Below are 24,969 nucleotides of genomic sequence, written 5' to 3'. Positions count from 1 at the left end.
GTTTTAAACTTTGGAATCTTATAACTCGTCAATGCATTAATTTATTGATAAGATCAAAACGTATTCTTGTAGGGAATTGAACGCTCTACAAAAAAGGTCTGTTATCATTTTACAATAAATTTACTGTTTCAAAAGTTATTTAAGGTCCTCAAATACCTTTTGACTTTAACTTTTGAACGAGTAGATTTATCGTAAAATGATCAGAGGCCTTTTTTGTAGAGCGTTCAATTTCCAACAAAAATATCTTCTGGTCTTATCAGTGCACAAATTCATTGACGAGTTATGAATTTCTAAAGTTTAAAAAAAAATCCGCATGTTATTTAAATGGAAAATAGAAAATCGCGACGAGGACCTCTAAATATTGATATCAAGAGCTGAAACTTGGATAATATCTTTTTTCCGTCATTTCGAAAAATATTTACGACTTGAATTGACAAAAAAAAAATACTGTCGATATTTTTTATACAGTCTAATCTCAATGTTCGTCGATATACTGAACATAATTTGCCATGTTCTATTTCCGCTCATATATTATTTTAGTCCGTACAGGTGAAACCAGCTAAGGATTGCGTTGAAGCTCCTATCGCTTGTATTCATTCAAATGTCGGCTCAGAGCCCACACTGCTGTAGACCACGCTACCGGTAGGGTAAATTCCGATTCCTATCAATTCAAACTGCCTACTTCGGCCCTACCAGAAAGCACCAGAGTCACAAAAAAGCGTTAGGTATGCATGCATGATTAGAGCAGCCCCCTGACACACGCTGCTAAAAGTGGTTCGCAAAATGTCCCTCGATTCTGTCGCCAATTTCCACCACTGGTGGCGCTAGTAGTTATCTGACGAGCTTGCGCGCGGTCAACGAGGGCAGCGAGCGTGTCCGAAGTCTACTAGCGCCACGTAGAGGAACTAAAAAACGGGGACAAGACGCGTATAATTTTTTAGTATACGAGTAGTGGTGAGTGTCAGGGGGCTGGCTTGAAGCATATCACGGACTTGTGGAGCATATACATGAGACGGCTAATTTTTTACACCGGATAAATCATGTTGGCAACGCAGAGAAACCTACAGCGCCATCACGGTCTTACATACAGGTCTGGAAACTCTGCTGGTGGGAGGCGACTCACTTCTTGAGTCCGCTTTCAATAATTCTTAGATTGGCCGAAAGGGTCGCTGTAACCTAGTAGGGTCACCCGTGTCACCTGTGAGCGACAGAGATAGAAAACAATTCTCTCTGTTGGCGCAAGCGCGCTACAGCCTAACCGGCCCTACTAGATAGTAGCGATAGTAACGCAGTGCCGAAACCGTAAACTACAAATTGATTCAATATGTGAGTCATTCCTAGCCACGGTCTTACATACGGAGTTTCCAGACCTGTATGTAAGACCGTGGTTCAGCCTCCTTACCTCTAGTCTCCATGATAGGAGTTTCCAGACCTGTATGTAAGACCGTGCCCCCACCCATGTCACCTGTGAGCGACAGAGATAGAAAAAATTTCTCTCTGTTGGCGCAAGCGCGCTACAGCCTAACCGGCCCTACTAGGGCCGTGTTCGAAGATTGACTGACAGTACTACAGTGCTACAGTGCACTGTACGTGAGCCACACAAGCAAAGGCACCACTAGCGACACCTAGCTGTTAGGGGGATAGCTCGTCCGAGCATCCCAACTTTTCTTGCTTCAAATAGCCTGCAGGCCGTACGCTTCTGTGGGACACAGTGTTCGACCGTTTAACACAGGGTATGTTCCGATATACACTGCGAGCACTGTAAGGTGTGACTTCAATTTAGTATACTGCGGAGTATTACATATATTGTTCCTTTATAGTTAGCTATACTGGTTACTGTTTAAAACGGAACGCAGCACAGTATACTGTGATCGACATTTTTTGCCGTTACTTTCATTTCATACATAATATTTGTTTCACACTGCAATAAACACAATTTCTTCAAATTTCCCATTTTTGTTTTTAACGGCCGGTATTTTTAAATGACAATATTCAATAATAATAATTATCAATAGTGGAAGCAGGTGGAGCTGTTAAATTTCTGAATGCTGTTGATCATAGCACTGAGAGCACCTTACCTCGAAAACACCAGTATTCACAGTAGAAAAATGGCGACAATTTATGACGTCATATATTTCCCTAGAATACTGCGACTGTATACTGTCAGTCTATAATGGAACGAATTCCTCCCCAGTAAGAGCACTGAATAGTTCTCGCAGTGTATATCGGAACATACCCACAGTGTCACACTGGGTACGTTCCACTAAACGCCCGCAACGCCATCGACCACGACCGCTGAAATTGTCGTTCCACTAACGTAAAAACGCCGCGGGCGTTGTAGGCAAATGTTATAGGTGGAACGCATATTTGAGCGCTGTGTGCTCACAATATGGCGGCATAGTGGAAACGCGCAGCTCTGGGGGTTGTGCGTTAATAGTTCGCATGGATTCGCGTGAATTTATAGTTGCGTTTTTGATGAAACGAATGAGAGATAATGACCACTATCAGTATTTTCAGCATCTTCCTGCTGCAATTCCACAACCGTTGCGGCCTTTTCTTGTAATGCACTATTCATTAGTGCCGTTGCAAAGTGTAAATGTGGAATAAAAAAACTCAGTTCGTTAGAAAATGTATTAGAAACGATGAAAATACATGACTGTTCATGAACACATCTATCGCAAGAAATAATTGGAATTGAATGAAACAATATCTCAAATAATTATTTATATTGATATTTAGAAAATATGATGAGTTCCATTTTTTTCAACAAATAGAATGACGCACACAACAAAAAGTTCTATTTGAGTTTAGGATAAGAAAAACGCAATTTTTTCCCAAACCAAAGTTATTCGATTGAAAATTATCTTTTATCTTCAAAATTAAGGGGCCACTAACCATTTTCGGCACGCCTCGCATCCTCCACTAACACTTTCACTTCCACTGCAATGTCAGTTTCAGGATTATACAAAGTTATTTGTCTCGTCGCCATTGTTGTTTTTTTCGAATTCCCGCCACGTTTTGGTGAGAGCCCACTCTGACCCACCAATATTTTGTGGGCGATGTGGGCGCGATGTGGTCGCGAACAGTGACGTCATCTATGACGTCGAACGATCGCTCGCGACGACCACGAGCCATAGGTGGAACGATACAGAGGGTGTTACAATCGTTGCGGGCGTTTAGTGGAACGTACCCACTGTGTCTCCTTGCTGGAAAGCTCCCACTATCTAGGCCGTGTTCGTGAATTGACTGACAGTACTGAAAATTCCCTAGGACAGAGTCAGAGCTATTCGCGAAGTTGGAAGCGCAAAAGAGATAAAGGATTGCTGACAGTCAATCTTCGTTGCCTGTATATAAAACCGTGAGCGCCATAGTAAGCTGAGCGCGAACAGGGTGGACAATTGAAGGCTGCGTAACGCTTAGGGTGCGTTCCGGAATTTGCTGGCAGTGCTAAAAACTTCCTAGGACAGAGGCTGAGCTCCCCGCGAACTCGCAGTGCAACAGAGATAAAATATTGGTTACAGTACTTGGAGCTAATATTGAACGCACCCTTAGTACACACATACATTCTTTAATCTTGGGAATGATTTCAACAAATTAGAAACTTGTTCATATACATTTCCCATAATCTTACGGCAGGTGGGTACGTATATACTGTATAATGCTTTCATGAAGCTATCACCAAACATAAGGGAAACAATAAGGTTTTGATCTGTATTATAGTTTTGGCGGGACAAGTCCAAGGAAAGCATACCTAGAACGAACGTAAGGGAACGGGATCTGTTGCGACATCTCGCGTCGGTCGGACAACAATTAAACGCTCCCCCGGCGATTGGCATTTTCTTGCTCAAGTTAGTGATATGCTATCGCTCTATTTGACAGAAGCCTAGATACGGGTGTATAAGGGCGAGTTGTGCGTGCTGCGTGCACTCCGTCAGCGGTGGTGTTACGTTGGCGGTGGATGGACGGACAGATCGCACGGTAGCGTTTTCCAAGGTTTGTCCCAATCGAAAAGATGTTACTCCTATCAACAATTCTACCGATTTCACCCTAGTTTTGCTCTTGGCCTCCACTCTTAGATTTAATAGATGGTTACGGGTTTTTTTATTTCGATAATTAGCGCCGCATCGAAGCTTGGCGTCAAACCAGTTGTCAGATTGCATTCTTCGAATAAGCTTTTGCACAAATTATATGGGCCTCCATATATTACCTGCTTTCAGTATGCGTACCTGTAGCATTCCGAGTGGCGCGGTACACCCATTTGTGCATAAAAATATACTTTAATATACTTGTTGTTGAATCGTGGATGAGTTACGTACGTATGTTACATACATATCTACACTTTCCTACGTATTGTGTTTGTATGTGCGTTTCGGCATTACCATTTTACGGGTGTGTAATTTCAATACAAACTATCATGCACGGCTCCAATCATAATCGCGATATTAAAGAAATCTAGCGGATGATTTCGAGTCATCAGTTAATAAATGTCTAAAAATTTATTGTTGAATTAACGCTGAGGCTGAGTATCACGTATTAAGTCCGAAGATACATCATTATAACGTAAATAACGGTAATGTGTGTATGCATGAGTCGTGGAAATACATATAATTTTTTTTTACTTGAAAAATAATGCCCTCAGTTTCTGCAAGATATTATTGAGACATTGAGACTTATTATGATTTTAGTTTACCATTCATATATTTAGATAAATTCATTCATAAACTTGTTTTGTGGCCATTGCCAATATCAAAATGTAGATAGAATGCCAATAATTAAGGATGTTTAACATCATCCGGAAAGGATCAAACATGACCATTGAACGTCGAAAAATAGTTCATAATATTCAGTAACCTCTGTCTTATTAACAAATCCTACTGTTTTATCCTTGGATCACCGACATAATCACCGTGTACCCTATTTTTCCAAATATAAGTTGATCCCTTGTATTCACTTTGCATCTCAGGACTTTCTTTTAAGTACTGAATATAAACCTACGTTTATAACTAAATTGATATCACAAGAGTACATTTACTTGTTGATTCATAAATTGCCATTTTCTTAAGTAGGTAAATTTATCAATCAAGCTAAGGTAGATTGAAAAATCGCAGCGTGAATATGATTAGTTTAATTTGATGATTGGAACTTTCATGAGAAACAATTTCAGTCTGTAAGGTAAATTAACTAAAAATCCCTTGTATAAGTCGTCCTCGCGTAAAAGTCGAAGATGATCTTTGAGGATGATGTTAACAACAAAAAACCTTGACTTATACTTGAAACGATATGGTAATTTTTCATCATTGTAAATAGTAAAAATATTGCGAGTTGCATTTCAATACACCTTACAATTAGTATGTATGTTGAAAAGAATTTAAATATGGTATAATCAAACTCTAAAACCATGATTTTTAGCCATTTTTATATTGTTTATATGTATGTTATGTCCGTGAATGGGGTTTACTCCCGAGCGGTAGGAATAAACCGGTTTGGCTTCACTTTTACATACTAGGACAAGCGGAAATCAGTATGAGGGTTGAATAATGTAGGGTTTGTTTGAAATGTTAATTATATATTTATTGCGAAGAAGCTGAGATGGCGGTAAGAACGAAGTGTGCTGTACGAAGCTATGAAAGAAGTCTAGATGTGACGTTGTTGAGAGTTAGAATAGGAGTGTCTCTAAAGACGAGAAATGTACAGGTGCAGAAAAGGTGTGAAGATGCTGAAGGAAGGGAATAGAATTAGATGAGTAAGCGCGACAGTGAGTAACGTGAGGCTAGGTAGAGATAAGAGGACAGGACAGAGACCATGATATTAATATAAGAACTATGGGAGAGTTAGCGAGTAGGAAAAATAGAGAGAGGTGGTATGCCGGACGTGAACATGTATTTTATGTCTTGTGTCTATTTTCAACAATGATAATTCGAACATTCCAACAATTATGTTTCAGCTTTCTTGTAGTTTTGATTTTATGATCCATACGCGACCAATCAAAACTCGTACCGATTAAGGCCTATGAGTTATGAGCTTGACTTTTTTTTTTAATATGGAGTGTTGTATTTACAAGATGTGCTCATTTTTCCAGATCGTTCGTTATTATTTCTGTTAAACTTATACATTTGGCCTTTCTTGACAATCTTTCAAAAACGTATCTTATGACGAAACCTTGTCAACTGTACCAATCGAATTTACATATGAAGTCCTGAAACATTAGAGGGTTCAATAAGTGCATTGTATTGTCAAAACAACATCGACTATATTTTACAGAAAAATTCAGTGCAGTTGGTAGCATTATTTCTACTAATTGACCTTTATCTATGTTCAATAAATTTTTTCCTATTTTTTTGAAACTTTCCCTGATTCGAGTCCTAACCACCACTCTGATGCTAATTTGATGTAATTGTCGTAATGCTAATTATCGGACCACACATAAATGTTTGTTGCAGACTGAACAAAGTATCACGATGTTCGAAGCAAATGCGAATAGGACTGTGACCAAACTATGCGCCGAATACGATCCATGGGCTTATGATCTACTCAATGTCAATGCGAATAATCAAGTTAGTTGATTAATAATTTACACATCAGGATCTTTTGATTTTGATCATGCTACCTATAGCTAATTAGTTAGTTTTAAACATATCTCAACTTTTCACAGTAATTAACTTTATTGAAGTTGCTTCATAATTCATTTTAAGAAGACAGGATACTTTCGCTCTTGTTGGAGGCATCTCAGGTCAAACATTTGCTATTCAATCAACCCAACCAGTAATTCTGTACTATTCTATTTTCAGACAAATAATGACGATGAGGATTGTCAAGATTTAAATAATACCATGGTCAACGATCTTGTTGCCAAAATTCTTGATGACGATTCAAATATTGCCGAAGATAATTTCACAGATGGACAAACCAGATTACCGCAATATCAGTCCGAATATTCCAAGCATATTGATCTTCATACTACTAACGAATTATTACCTTCTATTTTGAAGCCCAATGGCGTAGCAAGACACCGCAATACCGCTGAGATAGGTGTATCCAATGAATCTCACAGTGAAAAAAATTATCAAAAGTACTGCAGTCGATTACATGCTCTAAGTCTAAATGTGTGTACAGGAAATACATGTGGCGAAGGTAATACCTATTCCAACAGTGTGATAAACGAGCTACAGAGATCTACTGCCCAGCAAAGTAATTTATTGTCCAGCAGCAATTGTTACTTAAATGAAAACAGAAATTATGCATCACTCTCGAATGGACTGCTTACTACGACCAATGGGTTGAATTACAATTCGCGTACACCTAACTGGTCAGAGACATTGGTATCACCAAATTGCACAAAAGATCTGTTCGGGAACTACCAGTCAATTCAGAAACATTGCAATCTTGACTTGAATGTGAATTTATCTTCAAATTTGCCAATGGATTCTCCGAGTTGCACTAGAATAAATGATTGGGAATCACAAAGTAACTGCGATTACCATAGCATTGGAAAATCTAAAAATAATCAAATGCTGAGCATCCATGATTCTTACAATGTAAGTACAGCAGGTCAAATGTATAGGCCAAACTCTGTTATGACCGATTTGAGTGGTGATTCTGGTTTTTTGTCCAACTCGCCGTTACAGCATTATTCTCCAGCAGAAACTGGTCTACAAAATTGTATACCTAATAATTTTCAATGTACCAGATTTGATGATTATAGAGACGTACAAGATCCCAATGGTTTAGGTGTGGTCGATAAAGCAAATGAGTCCCACTTCCTTCAACAGCAATCGCAAGCTTTGAAAACAGATTCACCAATGGATCAGAGTTATAAACGAATGGTTAACTGCTATCCTTATTTGAATGATTACGCATCGATACCAAAGATTCATCCCAGTAATTCTGAAACTATATCATCAGTAGGAATCATGGATCACAGGATGAACAATAATTTACATACATCGCCGCTTAGTCCTAATGTAAAACAAAGAGATAATCATCAAGTTTATTCTCCCATTGGATTTCCAAGAAATTTAATCTCAAGGAGCTACACTATTATGTCTAATAAACATAGTTACCAAACACCGAATGGATACCAGCGTTATACAACCAATAATGTTGATACATTGAAAGGTACACAGACCACCACTGGGAATAATTACCAGAATAACGTAAAGAAACAAAATATGACATACATGGATTCATTTGATTTCTCGAATGAAATTTCATATCCTTCTTCGATGTCGTTCGCTCCAACATTAGCAGGAAATGCACAAGGCGGTGAAATGTTTAACCAAATGATGAAACAACGCCAACATCAAGGGATCCATCCTGTGCCACCACCCGACGTTTTATTCAACACTGGGTTGGTGCATGCTGGAAATGTTTTTTCCACAGTTTTATCAGTGCCCGTGTCTGTATCTGTTCCACCATTGCACCCGATGTCTGTATTGTTTGGAGGACTCAGGAACAGCACTTCTAGGCGCTCAGGCCCTTCTAGCATATTGCAACTGAGATTGGAGCAGACCTATGAACAGTTCAAGCAACTGGAGAAAGAGCGGAAAAAATGCGAGGCTGGCTTAGCTGCTCACTTTCCTGGAAAACGAGTGACCAGTGCCAATAATATACCTACACCACGTCTACAAGGAAATCCGTCACGTGTTGACCGGCTGATCATTGATCATCTCAGAGAACATGCGCGTGTTATTACCCTTGTGGCTAAGGTAAGAGCATCGGATACTAATCTAGAGAAGCATCCAAAATGCATTCTAATATTTGGTTCAAAATCATTAGAAATATAATTATTTATTTATTGATACACAAGGAGAGCATGTCGCGCCATCATTCTTTTCCCTCTCTAGAAGTAATACTTTGAGTATTACCTAAAGATGCAATAGAACACGTGATCATTGTGCACGTTTCAGGTGTAATTCGTTATTGCAACGTTGTGTGACTAGTATAAAATATAATAGACAGTGACATATATACATTCAAAAGATATGAAACGGTGTGAGGTATTAGTGAATGAGAGTGGAGCGAATGCAAGGAGGAAGGCTGCAGTGATTCACAGGTAGCGCAGGGGTTCGCATTGCGTTTCACAGGTCTCAGGTGCTTGGTAATCGTTTTCCGGCTGTGCTAAGCACACGTCTGACGTGGATCTTCTGATTTTTCATTTACGCCCCTGATTGATCTTCTTAAAACTTCGTAGGTGCCGATTTCCTTTTCTCTCTAGACATTAGGTCGTACACCTTTGCCTCAACAAAGGTAAAGGCTCTCTGGCCTAGTGTCGTCTTTTTTCCTGGAATGTCATGAGAACGGTACGTCTGAGTTTGGCAGTTGTGCTGCATGCATGGTTCTTCCACCTTAGATTGCCATCTAGGTATGTACTCAGGATTTTAACACAGTCTGTTCATGCGCACTCGACACCTCCTGCTATGGATAGCTTTCGGAACGCTGGAAGTCTATTCTGGTAGGGGGCAAGGAGAGTGATGCTCATTTTCCTTATGTTTACCATCAGGGAGTTATTCAAGGAGCAAGCAAGTGCTTGTGATAGATCCTTTTCTACGCATTGCTTCAAGTCCTCCCATGAGTAGCCGATGTATACGATGTTTATGTCGTCTGTATAGGAGATGTGTTTCCCAGTGGAGTTAGAAAGCGTAAGGTCGTTAAAGTAAAGGTTGAACATCAGGGGGCCGAAAATGGTACCTTGCGGTATCTGAAATTCCATGATTACCTCCTCGCTGTAGGCATTATTTATCCTTAGTCACCTGAGTATCTTGAAAATCTCATCCATTCACAGGACTGAGGAAGATTGGTGCAGGTATCTCTGTCACGATGCCCGAGGTCCTAACGGCATGTGATTATGTTGGCTAACTTTTTGCCTACGCTGGCGAAGAATGCGTTGAACTTGTTACCTACTTTTCTGTATTTTTGGAGTATGTAGCCTTTTTCATCACAGAGTTTGTAAGTATCCTGCTGATTACCCCTACTTCACGTGCGACTCTCTTTATGGTGTCCCATAGCTTCTTTTGGTTGATGGCACACTTCGCTACCGCTGCTCTCTTGTATTTCACTTTCTTGAGCACGGTCGTTAGATTGTTTCTGTACCCTGTGTACCCTTCCGCGATGTCCAGGCTGTTCGGTTTCTTAACTTCTTTCACTGTAGAGGTGTTCCTTATGTTTGATGAAGCTAATTAGTGCTAGCGTGATCCAAGGTTTCTTGTTCTGTGGCCTAGCAGATGAGATACCATACATTTTTATCTTCCAAGCTTGGACCACTTTAATTATTAATTCTTACCATCTCATATTTTCAAGATGGAACGTCTTCGGGGTGCTACAATGAATCAGCGAGTTCACAAAGCTATGGAATATTGGCTTGAAGTTATCAAGTATGTGCAAGAACGACGAAAACAAGAGATAGCAAATGCAACTAAACGCCAGAAAGAAAATCCACACTGCATTCCCATGCACGATGACAAGGGTATGTATCAGTTTATATAATATGCTTATTCTATATGTTGAGGGGGAAGGGTACACCTGTTGATTGAGGTAGGTGATGGAAATGTTATACAGGGCTGATAACTTATTTTCTCTTTCTGCTATTGCTCTCTTGTCCCTTACTTCTTCTCGTTCGTCACAATCGCTGGTCGATAGAACTCTTAAGGCTGGGCTGTTTGCATTGTACTCTGCAGTCTATAACAATAATTGCAACTAATACAGTGTTTTTCTACTATGTTGCAGTAATGTAGGCTATAGTACACTTGTAAGATAGATGCGATACTCTTGTACATTAAAAAATCGTGCATCCTTTCATATTTCAATAATTGCTGTTACATTCTATACAACAATGTGGCAGAGATACTTGGTTGTTAATCTGATACAAATGTAGTGACATTGTAATCTATTCTCAAGTTACTGTAGGCTAAAAAAGGCTTTCCGTCTCTTCATTCTCACATGAGGTCAAATTAATCCCACATTCAACTTGATACAACAACTGCTGGGCATGGCTTATTTTCTCATTATTAATGAAAGATTTTCTCTATGAATTATATATTTTTCCTTTACTCTCATAGACACATCTCAGGTGTTGGCGCAAATAAACTATTTTAAAACACCCAACAGAAGCCTATTTTCCATGCCAAATCACGACCTTCAGATTTAATGAAAGAATATCGATTTTTGCCGTTAAAAAAAAAATACTTTTCTATAATTTCACAAATGTCAAGACCTTCGGGACATGTCTTTTGATACTACAAATGTGTACCTAAAAACATATTCTGCAACGTGGGAAGTATCTTCCATATTCTTTTTCTTTTTTTTCCTTTTTTTGTACTAATTGGATGCATAGTTAAGTTTTGAGATAGTAGCCATTTGAGAATCGATGGGATTTATTTGAACCCATGCGACAATGAAGGGTGAAACGCAAGAAAAATTTGTATCTTTTCAAAACGATCAAAATCAAACCTTATTATTTTATCCTGCTCTTACCCATACTATAAAGCGAATTTCTTGCATCATATTTTCAAGACCACTCTGATATTAAATTTGTTCCACTGCTTAATAAACCCTGTCTGGTTTATCTTGTTTTTTCAGATATATTGGCCCTAGCAGGAAGCATTCATGAATTAACTAAGGCATCCCGCTTAGCTAGAACTGGTATGTACAATGCCCTTCAAGCTACACTTTTGTACGATGCCGAATTTGAAAGAAAAGTAATTGAGACGTGCAAAGATACTTTTTTCAATATCAAGCTTAGAGACACCAACAGCACACATCTTTCCAGCCATGTTGACTGTGCTTAAGCAAAACGCGATTTAACTGGTTAAAGTTACTTTTCAGATTATAGATTTGAAGTGTATTGACTGAACCATTAATTCATTTAATTTATAAAGTTATTTTGCAATTGATCAGAAAAACCATCCCGATTTCTGTTTCGCTCATTTTATTTTCTACTTTTAGGGTATTAACTCCCAATGTTATAACAATTTAGTCCCTGCGATAGCTGCCTAATAATGAAGACATTTTTTGCAATTCTTGCAAATGAAAAGCTATTACTTTATCTCAAATATTGTAAGACTAGCTGCGTGCAATAATTCAAGCAAGGTTTGATTAGTCCTCTATCCATAATCATGTTGATATTGCACCAATTGGAGATGATAAGTAGTTGCATACGTCTGCGTATAATTCGTGAATATGGAGCGCAATTGTGATTGAAACTTTTTTACCCCAAAAGCAGAGATTGTGTAGTAACACAAACTCTTTAGACACATGGCAACTCTGTGCCATACGGCAATTATGTTACTTTGTTGCAAACTATTGAAAAAACAAATAACATGTGAACGAACTCACCAGGGTTAGTTTCTAGGTGGAATTGCATATCAACGAAACATTGAGAATTTCACGAACAGTTAAGAGCTTGTACGAGTATGTGTAGCAAAATTTTCAAGGCTGGACATTTTAGGTCTGCAAACGATTACTAGGATTAAAAGTTTTTCCATCTCTAGTTTAGTAATTGGATTTAAAATTATTAAGAATATGATCACAACGCAACTTTTTGACTACTAACCTTTAAAATATCTTTGTTGTGCTAAAAAATTAAGTTATAACCGTCATCTTAACTCGCCGTTAGATTTCTCTAATAGTTTGACGTCTCAGTTGTTACAAGTATTTAGATATTTAGGGCAATTGTCAATTTTCGTCTGTAGGTGCGAAGAAAATTGTCTAGTAGATGGAATGTTACAAAGAAAAAAAGTAGTTAAAATGCTAGATAGAATTTTTAGAATAGATATATGTGGCCTTTCCTAATTACGACCCGAACAATGTGACATTTAACTAATTTTCATGCGATTTTTAAGAGGTATTTTCAACTAACATATATTTATTACGAATGTACTTCGTTTAATGAATGTAGCAAGGTAATTGATATCGACGTCGCAAAGCAATCCAAATGCTGTCCACTACACTATACATATATTATTATATTGACAATTGAGTGATTGCATATAATGCTAAATATAGTGAATATCTGAGACGGAATTTAATATTCAATCTATATACGAAGTAAGTCTAGCCTCTAAATACCAAAATTTTGTTGAGTTTATCGCTCGTGCATTGTACTACATACATCATATTTGATAAGAAATTTTGCCACAGATTTTATATAAAACTTGTAGCTGCACAAAAATCGGGGATCGGGACGTATCCGAATTTGTTGTAGTGATGTAGAATCCATAGCGTAACTCTTTGAGGATCAAATTTCAAAAAGTATCGTGATAATTATCGAGTATCGGCATAATTTTGCTAAATGCATTCGATCAGTTATCTTGGTAACATACCGCAAGTCTTCAGCACACGCGTACAAGAACCGTACATATTGCAGTTGCTACAAACTGCTCAATTTTTAACATTTTTATGATTCAATCTTGCGTCCGCTAGTAAAATATCACAAACAAGGCTTTTGCTTATGTATAGATAAATATTTTCATTGACTAGATGAATATGAGATTCAAACGTAGCGGTAGAGAAATGGTCAATTTGTGAAAAGAAGCTGAGAGAAAAACGAGAGTAACAAGGTCTAGAATTAATCGTCAAATGGCAAAAGGAGTTGAAAATTAAACAGGCTGAAATAGCTGATTAACAAAATAGAAGCATAACACAAATGTGAGTGGCGACTTAGGCGCCATGCTTCTAAAAGTTCCCTTTTGGCATTTGCAGAGTATTAACTGTGATAACTTTTATGCCAATACTGTAAATTATACTCAACTCCCTACTATATAACTTAAATATCTTTTAACTACTTTAACAAACTGCCTACTGGATATTGTTATCAACTGGAATCTGATTGTAAAAGTTTTCAACTTTAAAATTTGTTGTATCATCGCGTAACATAATTACTATACATCAATTGAACAGTCATTATAAACATATAGGCATGCAACAGCTATAGTACTTAAACCGACAATGAGATATCCAAACCCATTTGCACGCACAACGACATGTGCATGCCCAGGCTTACGCCTAACCAGTGGATAACGTCAACTGATTGTAATGTCCATAGGTGTCAAATATATAGCAGGGTGTTAGTGTGTTAGCTGGTTGTTATTTAGCCTCGCGTGTTACAGGGTGGCCACAACATCTCTCCGAGTAACAATCGATTGACGTTTTTCTTTACCATGCAACACAAAGCAAATAACATGTAATGATGTTCCCACCAACTTCCGTGCTTTTCTGTTGCTTTAGTATTATACTTTTCGATGATTCATAGATTATGAGATGCAAATGTTCAATGAGATATAAAAATAGGAATTTAAAAATGTTATTACGAAATGGAGAGATAAAAGAGCCAGGCCTGCATAATATAATATAATAAAATATAATATAATATAATAACCTAACGGTCATTATATAAGTAACATTTAATGGTAATATCGAGTTGATATAGTATAGCGCTAGTAGGTACATGTCCGACAATCCTAGTTTAATTGCATGTGATATTACTAAATATGTAAGTACATTAACAAAAATATTTAATATATATTATAATATAAATACGTAAATTAATATTGAACAAAAATGACCAATGTTAAGCTATAATATCGGCAAGAATTACCTATACATATATTTAAGCTAAAACAATTTTCAAGGCATAAGTATATACCTGTTCAGACATTACAATGCCAGCACACTTATGTGGGTACACACATAATATTCAACACATTGATGACATTTTATTCAAATATTTTCTATTCGTTGAAACTTGCCAATTACATGTAGGAATTTAAATAATATATAATGATTATCGCTGTGACGTCTGATTCGTTTGATGTAACTCTGATTAATCGGTGTTACTAGGATTGTCTGGTGTCATATATTCCGATAGTTTAGCCCAGGCCATGAGTCTGCAGAAACTTCGTACGTTTCTTGTAACTGTTTGATTCTTGCGAGATTCCCTTCAATATTTCAATGATGCGATATACGTTAATGCAAGCAGTTGACCGTTGTGAAGTAACGAGAAAAAGAAAGGAAGAGGAGAAGAATTAGAAATATCAAAAATCGCTGTTCTTTTAGCCAAGTGATATATAACAGGATTATTCCGAGTTATCAAAATTTTTGTAATTTATATCATTATCAGTAATATCATATGATCAAATTATGCGTTGCTTACGTATTGAATATATGTTGAGCGTATTGTACGTTGTATTCATCATTGTATTCTTTGGCTGTGGTGATAAAATCAAAAACCACTCAATAGGACCTTTCTGAAAGACCTTTTTTTTTTTTTTTGTCTACTTTCAGTTGTATTTTTTGGTAGAAATGTGCAAGATTTCCATACGTTCTAAGTTGTAACACATTTGTTTCTATGCCATCTGTTCCCGCATCTTTCAAAGTTGAGACTATATTAGTGAAATATTGGTGCAGTCCTCATACATGATTAATGAATTGTGTGGCTTGCATATATCCTGTTAAATATTTATTGGCAAAAAATAAATTTACAAACGGTCAACTGGTAGCTTTGCCTTCCAAGGTAATTGTAATAGACGGCTCAATGTAAAATGACAAGTCTGGTTTATAAGAATACTAATTGTAGAAATATCTAACACAACACACACACACACACACACACACCCGCACACATGCAGTAGAAAAACAGTAAACATACACAATACATAATACTATATGTGGGGATATTATAATATATAATGTATCAATATAATATAATAATTGTTTCTACGTTACAACGTGTAAGCGCATATCATAAATATATGTTGGGCGGTCATTTTCTAGTTTCATGGACCAGTATTAACTATAGAAATATTGTTATAAAGGACTGATAGAATAGATTTGGACGAGTCATTGCTAAATTATCTAAGAGAAGAGCTTGATTAATGTGATTCCGAGGAAGTTTTTTTTGTTGAAACTTCAATCTAATATGTTTAGCTGGTGTTGCATATGTGTCACTTCTGTTCGTAACAATAGATGAGTAACTTATTTGCCAAGCATCTGTACATCATATAAAATTATTACGTTCTGGTTGTTGTTAACTTTCGTACAGCTATAGCAGTTGGCGAAATTTAATTAAACTGATAAAAATCAGCGGTTACTAACGGAATATGGCCAGCTAAATAGCATACGTACCTATTTGTATATTTGTTCGCATCTGCTCTATATTGTCAGGGAAAACTACGAAATTATCATTATTCTCACAGTCGAAACTTTGTTCGACGTTTTAGGATAAATATTGTAAATTGAATTATTTGTTGTTGCGTCTACTCTTCGACGCTAATTGTCACAATTGTAAATAAGATAAACACATCGTTTTGTTTTGTCATGACAGATTTCAATATACATCGAATGCAAATAATACAGCCTACGTAATCTAGTTCGAGAGCGCATTTTTGGTTAGAGCTATCGTGCTGAACATTTCTCTGCTTTTTTCAAGTAATATTTGCTCAATAGTTCCTTGTACAAAATTCAATTTCAATTCTGTCAATGCATTATTAGTATCACAGCGTTGCATACAGCTGTCAGATTTAAATATGGTTAGGTGCTAGTACCTGTGTACCCAAGTATGGAAGAGAACAAATTTTCCGCAAGATTATTAGAATTGTTGGGAATATGGGAATTTTTAAGTGTGGAATGTCTTTTATTAGTATTCAGTGTTTATACGTGAATAGAATACAGCTAGTTGTCGGATGAATGTTAAGCATATGGAATAATTAGCTTTAGGAAATCCTCAATCAAATTATCTGAATATCAGCCTTTTTGTTGAATTGAACGTGAATTGATATCCATTGCATTGAATACGAAGGCATAAAAGTCTATTTTTACTGTTGGAAACTCTAAATGGTTTGTTAGAAAAGCTTCGTATAGCAAGCAATTTGCATAACTCTAGGTAAGGATTATTTGTGTATTATAGGGAGTTTTTTTTTAATTATAACATGATAGGTATTGTGGTAAAACTTAACTACTGTACGATGATTATAGTGATTGTATAATATATTTGGCAACAATGCAGTTGCATCAACAACCAGTTGAAACCGTATTCTTTGAAGAGAAAAATAATAATACTCAATACGTGGACCACTATGCATATATATAAATATATATACAGACACACACACAACGATTATATTACAATAATATATCATTAAAGTGAATTTTGTATGGAACATTACAGGAAATATTTTGAAACTGAATTAGTTATTCAAAATGTCATGTGTAAGAAAATTTGATTGAGGAGCACATAGTCAATCTCTGGTTTTAATGGTTTTAGGAAATATATTTTTCATGCACCTGTTAAGTTTTAAATAATGATTCCATGTGCAATAAATGTGTAAATATTACAAACAATTTCTTTCTTGTGAATAAGCGTATTGGATTGTACCACTAACGGTGAAAAAGGTAAATAGTGGAGTCTAGGTATTTATAGTTTGCACAGTTTTCGTAATTGATTAGCGTACAATGTGAATACCTATTGTTTACAGTGTTTGGTCATTTTTACTGACAAATGTATCTTACGATAGTCATTTTGGTGGTGAAACCGACTTAAATCGTAAATAGTCTAGATTATTAGATCAGGTATGCTATATATGTATAATGTGATACGACAATTTTGTTATTAGTATGCATAACGTGTTAAGCATTAGGCAATGTCATATTGGCGAATGGACTGCGTTTTTGAGATTGCAAAAATGGAACATGTGAGAACCGCAAAGGGTTGATGATAGCGGTTTGAGGTGAGGGTTAGAGAACAGGAAAAATAAGAACTGATTGATTAATTGTTTCTATTATTTTAATTTATTTTTAGTAATGACTAGAAAGAAGTGTAGTTTAATTTTTAACTTGTTGAGTTATGCTGTCAAAAGGAACGATAACATGAGAATTTATATTTTGCTTCCACTAATCTTAAGCTGAATTGTATCTGTTGTCAGTGTCTTCAACTCTACCTTTGATTCTGGCAAATAGAACTATTATTGTAATGCTGTACTGCTACTACTACTACTACTGCTACTGCTACTACTACTGCTACTAGTAGTACTACTACTACTACTACTACTAGTACTACTACTACTACTACTACTACTACTACTACTAATATTACTAATACTATTATTACTGAACTACCACCATTACTAGTTTCAATTTCATATTTGTAACAACCGCAATTAACCGGCAAAGTTTGGTTTCTTATTATTCTGAAATGAATTTAAGTGCTCTGAAACAGTGTACTACGGTACAACTTGTTCATACTTACGATTATAGACGAGTATTCGATTAAAGAATCATTTAGGGTATTGTTGTGATCACAGAACACCTAACACGAACTAAAGTAATAATAGTTACCTAGGCTTGGCATTTCTATTTGTAATTTTTATCTTTGTCTGTTCTGTCGATGTTGAATATCTGTCCAGTGTATTTTACTTTGTATGTAGATTTAGAACGACACGTTTTAGATAACTTTGGAATATTCTTAGTGAAGATTTAAAATTAGAAAAGCAAACATCAGCTAGATTGTGATTAATTTTAAAAATATACTGTCGTTCGTCATTTTTTTGATATTGAAATAGTGATGGGGCAAAGAAAAAAAAAATATATATATATATATATATTTTTTATCTACTGACATTTATATTTGAGTTGGAGATGCAAGAATCATTTTTTCTTTTCGAAAGTCAACTAGTCTATATTTTTGTTTATGCTTGTAACCTATAGTAATTTCATAGCCTGATTACAAAATTAAGTTCTGAACCTTCGAAATTATTTTACTGTGAAGCATAACGATTCCACTAAAAAAAACTTTGAGATGAGAGTATAAACGTACTGTGTATTATGCACATGGAACATCCCATGTCAATTCGACCAGGTCTTGACACTCATATTTTTTATGGCTATAGTAAGACTTCAAAAACCCCTCAATTTTTTTTCACGTCTTTCTGCACAATTCTCTATGAGCAGTGATCGTTAAAACTTGTGAAAAACGTATTGCTCGTAAAACCTGAAAACATATCAAAATTGCTGTATTTTGTTTCGATAATTTTGACATAAAACCCCGTAATGGTAAACGATGTCTTTCTAGGTGTCTAGTCATTTACAACATTTTTTTTTAACCAAAACGCGGGCAAATGATCATTAAAATTAAATCTCAAATGTTTTCCGGTCGGTAAAAATTTGTTCATGAATCCTCAAAAAGAAGCTATGCCACAATTATTGGGATGAAATACTGCGGTTTTTTCCGATTTCAAAATACAGGATGTTTTTTCACGATTTCTTGACCCTTATTGTTCGTAAGGGATTTTTCAGAAAAATGTAAAAAATTAATTTAGATGTCTACAAGGACCTACTGATCCAGAAAAAATGTCGCGAAAAAAAAATATGCGGCACAGGACCTAATGGAGTTGAAATGGAATGCACAATAGGTGTCGTTTTCATAATACGTTTACATATTATTAGATTCAAATGGGCGTGAATGTCATGTGTATACTTTGTGCACATCGATTCAACAGTAGTCCGTTGAAAAACTCTGAATTTGTATGTGGATACATTTATACACTGAACCGTGTCTGGATTAGATGTATGCATATTTTTGTATCACCTGAATTCAACCAGATCATTGTAATCGTTCATAAATTTTATTAACATCCGAATTTAATGCATTATGTTGGATAAAACTTTACTCCCATTTCTATTGCTAAAAAAAGCATATACTAAATTCCAAAAAAAAAAAAAAAAGAAGAAGAAGAAATATAAAATGTTTAAGTTTCATGTCCAATTATAAACATTTTTATCGTGGAAAATGAAGACGTGATTAGATGATTGGTTTGCACTTGAGAAAGTCAAAGCTTTTACGTCTGTATGTATGATATTGCCTACGAACTTTGAGCCCTCGTAATGTTAATTGAATAAACCATTGGTAGATGATCTTCCACAAAGTTGATGTACAATAAAGTTTGTGCCACACGGTTTGCAACTACTAACATTATTCTCGGTAGTTTTCAAGTCGCCAAAATCGATGTCAGCATAAACAAAATGTGTTAATATGTTAAATAGCTATAAGTAAATTTGGGGCTTAGATTAACCACCTGTAAAATTGAAATCTTTTTGTACCTTATCAGAATATATTTTATAGCTTTTTCGCAAGTGTCGATGTTTTATGACAAATACATGTAGCCTTGAGATGCTTGAATGGCCATATCTTGCTTAGTGCAGTATATCTATTCTGAGCATGGTTTCTTTGGCTTATTCACGTTATATGTTTTTATTCGTTAATAACTAGAAAAACTGAACTTGCAATCAGTGCTCACCGAGTACAATCGAGAAATAACGCCACATGTTATGATTGAAAGGCCACAAAATGTGCTTTTTAAGGATTTTAAGTCAACAATAAGATTGATTATATGATGTTATATAAGCTGTTTTATGGATATATGTTTATCCTGCTAATATTGGCAGTCGCATTTTGTGAAAAGTGTCCTTTCTATGTAAACTTATATATCCCGCAAATTATCAATAAATTGTATCTTTCATGTTCATTATGATACGAGCGTCTTTATTAATAATTTCATAAAATCTGACTCTCCTCCCCACTGAGTTGGTGCACAAGTATACGTTGATTTTAAGTAATATATTATTCATGCATAATTATGCTTGTTTCATTTGCTTAAAACATGCGTTGTCAGAACTTGATTGTGCATGTGTATCGGAAAATTATGAGCTATTTTCTGCTCAATCTGCAACTCATACAAAATGTCATTGATCAGATGAAAATAATTCATTGTACAATCGTTATGAATTCTTTTCAAATAATATTACTTTATTGTACTTCATTACATAATTCACAATATGCTAGATCAAAATATATTAATTTTTACATTTTCCTTGTCATGTTCGGCAACACCATGTAGAAAATAACGGACCTGACAATGTAAGAATTAGTTTTAACTTTGAGTGGAGTGCGTGGCTCGAGGTTATTGCTCTGGAAATTTCAGTAACAGCAATAAGTTTCCGATATCCTTTTTGTGGTGTATCAATCGCCATAATAACAACGTATTTCAAAACTGGATATTACAGTGTTTTATAAATGTGCAGAACATGTGTGTGCCTTTTTTTTTGCTTTTCCTAAACTTTTCCTAAACTGGAACTAAGTTTTCAATGAATAATCAATTTCCAAATGCAGGACGTAAAGAACATATACCTGACGGATTTACTTACAAAAAAATAAATAAATAAAAAAAAAGCTTATAGAAGTCCGATGATCATAATTAGTACATAGTTACCAGTGCGTGTCACTAGGAACACGCATATTTGGCATGACAAAATGTTCCCCCTGTCTTTGACAGTCAAAACATGTCTTCATATCTGCGATGGTAAATTTTTCAACAATATTAATTGCATACATTTAGCCTTACTAGTGTATTGTGAAACACAAGTCATTTTATACCGCAGGTTATGTTACGTCAGCTTAACAAAGAGCACATCAATATCTAATACTGCCATATATGGCTCAAGAGAAGATCGTTTTATTTTGCTTTCTTACAGTATAGAAAATAATTACAATGCTTAAACAAATAGATCATTATTATTCCTAGTTATCAGAGTTACTGACAAGATAAAAAGCTTGTTGGATTATAAATGGATAAAGAAGTGCTCGAATAAAAAAAGGGATCGAAATAAGGTAACGGCGGGCAAATATTTTAGCTACAAAATTCAGGAGATAATACAATTAGACTTTTCTTGTACATTGCCGTCAGCTTTCTCGATCTCAACCAATAATGTATGAAAAATATCTGCAACAGACTGAAACATTCCAAACAAAATAACATTTCATATTAAAGCAATATTAACTTTCCATATGATTATTCAGCTGTGACGTCTATTAGAAAAATATCTAATGCAATGTGAGTCTCAGGGATATAAAATACGATATCAACAGAATTTGCAACATTTAAAAATTCAAATTCTGAAATAAATTACTACAGTGGGTAGAAATTTATAAATTTTAATACCATGTTGCCAACATTTTCTTAAAATTTGGCGAGAGCAAATATTAAGGAAATTCACTAGTTTCATGAAAATGGGGTTAAATTTTTTATTTTAATTTTCAACACTCTCTCCATGACCGTAGAGATACACTTGAATTATTTGAAAATTTTCGTGTGCCCCATTTACTCATAATAAAACGAATAAAGTCAATTTTTATTCATCGGCTTTCTTGGAATATCCAATGATATATTGCGTTTTTCATTGAAAATAATTAATCAAACAGAAGGTTGAACAAAGAACTGCTGAAACTATAGAGAAGATATTTAGGACGTTATACGAAAAATTTGCATTATTTTGATTACATCATTTATGAATAATCAACACAAACATGAGCAAAAGCGTCAGTTTATAAGGTCTGTGAGAAACTGTGCAGCATGGCTGGCGGGAAAGACCGACTGTGTCCAAAACTAATCCCTTTTGTTTTCCGAAGTGGCAAAGAAGTGAACCTCCCTGAGCGTCGTTTATGCCCTACATTTATTAGCTAAGAAATTAATGGATATCGAGCTACCTCATTCTGTTTTGCACTTGTCTCTAAAAAGGCGGCATGCCATGTCTCTGCTAAACGCTTCCCCTGCTCCGTTGATATCATTCGGTCCATGTGTAAATCAGTTTTATTACCAACCAAAACGATCGGCACGCTGCAACACGATAATTCATTTGTATTTGGAAAAAAAAAAGTGTGTGTGTCAACTCCGACGCACGACTGGAGTTTACTCCTTACGAACGATAATTATGATATATATCGAATAGAAAAAGAAGGTAAATGAACGCATCTTCCAAAATGATAAGAGAAACAAACATATATCTGTAATTATTCGGATTATTTACATTACTTCAATAAAAGCTTAGTACATAAAAATACACGTATCAATGCATAGAAGTAAAAAAAAAACTTTAAAATCAAAACATTAAAAGTTGATGGTTAGGTTGCTGTTTGTGTACGCTGTATCGATACAATAAATGCTACTATATGTATTTATTCTAAAGCATGCATACCCTGTACTCGGCAGCAGTATACAAGTTGCGGCAGAACTTCGTAATACGCAGGCACATAACACACACGTACAAACATACACACACATTCAACTCTCAGACCAGAGGTAGTGAACTATACAGTGAGACTACGAAGCATCGCACAAAGAGGAGACCCCGAGTATAGGATACGCTGTATAATGTATTCCATCTCATTCTTTTGCACGTTCAATCCCACAGATATATATGCTTGTCTCTGTCTATGTAACACCTCAAGTTTTCGTGTCAGACTTGATTTTACTCCTCATAAAATTTCCGTACCGGGCCTTATAACTCGAATCGTTTCTCAAGGAGTAAACTCCAAAAATTTTCATTAATCACAAAGGAAGCATTGACGAGTAATAGAGATGTAAGATGAATTTGAGGATATCCATAATATTCATCCATCTACTAAAAACCGATGAAATTGATCAAGGAATGTAAAATATTGCATTACAGAAAAGATAATGATTCAGGTTTTCAGGTGATGAAAGAAGAATATCGATGCGGTATAAATAAATTCTATATAACCATGGTCACGAAATCATCAACAACATTGCGGTATAAAGTTACATACTGCACTTTGCCTGTGATGTCCAATAGCTTGTCGTAGATTATTTGTACAACTTCGAAACTTTTTGCACTAGTTATGCTGTAGACCAATACATATCCATGTATGTCCATAGAATACTGGGTAGGAAATATGCTATATTCATCTTGACCAGCTGTATCCACCAATTTCACTTCATATTCTTGACTATTGACACGAGTGCTCTTGGTAAATGCTAAAATATTTGCATTGTAGATGTAAAAGTTGCGAAGTGATTTCAATGAAATTCTTAGTCTTAGAAAGTAGTAATGAGGTCAATATTAATACTAAGAATAATATCATACTGGTAAAACTTACGATATAAAAAATTAAGCTATGTAATGACTCATTTGAGAATTCTTACTATTTTCAATTGTTGGATCGTACGAATCGACGAATAGCCCTTCGACGAATTGTATGCTGAGGGATGATTTTCCTTAAAAATTGACGAAGTACAGTCAATACCGAGAAGTTAAATGAGAGTAAACACGCGCGCGATATTCTTGCATGAGTGTGGAGATAAATTAAGTATTTATTTGGTTAACAAGAATGAATATCAAATATATGAGATCATGAATTGAAAATGTAAAAATTTTTGACTCACCTACTGATCTGTAGCCCATAATGGCTATTTTTCTCTGTTTTGATGGCATTCTTCATGAATTTATAAACTGACAATGGTCCATAACAGGTTAAACTTTCATGAATAAATTTCGACAACCTAGTACTTGACTTTAATAATTAACAAACGCTACAAGGAGCGAAATTAAATTTGCAACAATCCCAATATGAACCGAGTGTGGTGAACCGTACAAACTTCGTCTTTAAAGATTAACTGAGATTAACTGAAGAGATTAACGCATTCTACTTAAAGTAAGGACCACACGTTTAACACAAGTGAATATGATTGTGAGATGCGTGTTGAAGATATGTTCAGAATGACTACTGGGATTTCATCATGGCAGTATTCGTGGGCTGTGTTTCGAGAATCTGTCGTACCGTCCGTAGACTGCACGTGAATTGCATTAGTGTCCTTTTTTATCGCAACAAGTAAAAACGGGTGTTTTCGGATGTACACCGAATCGTCACTGAACCCGAATGAGTTTGGATATTGCCCTTGTGTTTACTAGCTCGTAATTACGTATTGTAAAGTAATGTTCCTAAATGTCTTGGGCTTCCGCCTAACTTGTTTTCAGTCCGAAACAAAATGCAATCTCAATTCTATGAGAATTATGTGACAAATGACTTGCGATGCAGCCGACGTCAGAGATTAGGAGTCATTGTTACATAATTCGTATAGAATGGAACTCGCACTTCGTTTCGGACCGAAAACAAAGTATCCGGAAAAG

At 35.7% G+C, this 24,969-nt stretch overlaps 2 protein-coding genes across 4 annotated transcripts; one reads left to right on the top strand and one right to left on the bottom strand.

The window, feature by feature from the left end:
• Positions 1 to 3,370: 3,370 nt before the first annotated feature.
• Positions 3,371 to 18,048, top strand: LOC124307211 (putative uncharacterized protein DDB_G0282133). 2 transcript variants are annotated; one of them, XM_046768698.1, is made up of 6 exons: positions 3,371 to 3,636; positions 3,721 to 3,993; positions 6,441 to 6,554; positions 6,789 to 8,705; positions 10,297 to 10,462; positions 11,575 to 18,048. In XM_046768698.1, exons 3-6 carry the CDS (start codon positions 6,459 to 6,461, stop codon positions 11,781 to 11,783), a joined length of 2,388 nt encoding a protein of 795 aa, XP_046624654.1. In that variant the 5' UTR covers positions 3,371 to 3,636; positions 3,721 to 3,993; positions 6,441 to 6,458; the 3' UTR covers positions 11,784 to 18,048. The 2 variants fall into 2 exon arrangements, with proteins under 2 accessions (XP_046624654.1, XP_046624653.1); XM_046768697.1 differs by having other exon boundaries at positions 3,371 to 3,640.
• A 2,722-nt stretch (positions 18,049 to 20,770) lies between these two features.
• On the bottom strand, positions 20,771 to 24,969 carry LOC124307227 (GTP-binding protein Rheb homolog). 2 transcript variants are annotated; one of them, XM_046768742.1, is made up of 5 exons: positions 24,225 to 24,967; positions 23,985 to 24,056; positions 23,609 to 23,816; positions 22,529 to 22,658; positions 20,771 to 21,774 (listed from the first exon to the last, which is right to left on the bottom strand). In XM_046768742.1, the coding sequence occupies exons 1-5, from the start codon at positions 24,271 to 24,273 to the stop codon at positions 21,685 to 21,687; spliced, it is 549 nt and encodes a 182-aa protein (XP_046624698.1). In that variant the 5' UTR covers positions 24,274 to 24,967; the 3' UTR covers positions 20,771 to 21,684. The 2 variants fall into 2 exon arrangements, with proteins under 2 accessions (XP_046624698.1, XP_046624699.1); XM_046768743.1 differs by lacking the exon at positions 23,985 to 24,056 and having other exon boundaries at positions 24,225 to 24,969.

Source organism: Neodiprion virginianus, chromosome 6 (genome assembly GCF_021901495.1).
Source record: "Neodiprion virginianus isolate iyNeoVirg1 chromosome 6, iyNeoVirg1.1, whole genome shotgun sequence".
NCBI lineage: Eukaryota > Metazoa > Arthropoda > Insecta > Hymenoptera > Diprionidae > Neodiprion > Neodiprion virginianus.
The sequence above is the reverse complement of the archived record's forward strand: the minus strand, read 5'-3'. Positions and strand labels throughout refer to the sequence as shown.

Coding starts and splice junctions, on each gene's coding strand:
- LOC124307211 (XM_046768698.1), top strand. CDS start 6,459: ATGTTCGAAGCAAATGCGAATAGGACTGTGACCAAACTATGCGCCGAA. Junction 6,555..6,788: donor ATGTCAATGCGAATAATCAA/GTTAGTTGATTA, acceptor TTCTATTTTCAG/ACAAATAATGACGATGAGGA. Junction 8,706..10,296: donor TTATTACCCTTGTGGCTAAG/GTAAGAGCATCG, acceptor CATATTTTCAAG/ATGGAACGTCTTCGGGGTGC.
- LOC124307227 (XM_046768742.1), bottom strand. CDS start 24,273: ATGCCATCAAAACAGAGAAAAATAGCCATTATGGGCTACAGATCAGTA. Junction 24,057..24,224: donor TATGGGCTACAGATCAGTAG/GTGAGTCAAAAA, acceptor TCAATTTTTAAG/GAAAATCATCCCTCAGCATA. Junction 22,659..23,608: donor GACATCACAGGCAAAGTGCA/GTATGTAACTTT, acceptor ATCGTGTTGCAG/CGTGCCGATCGTTTTGGTTG.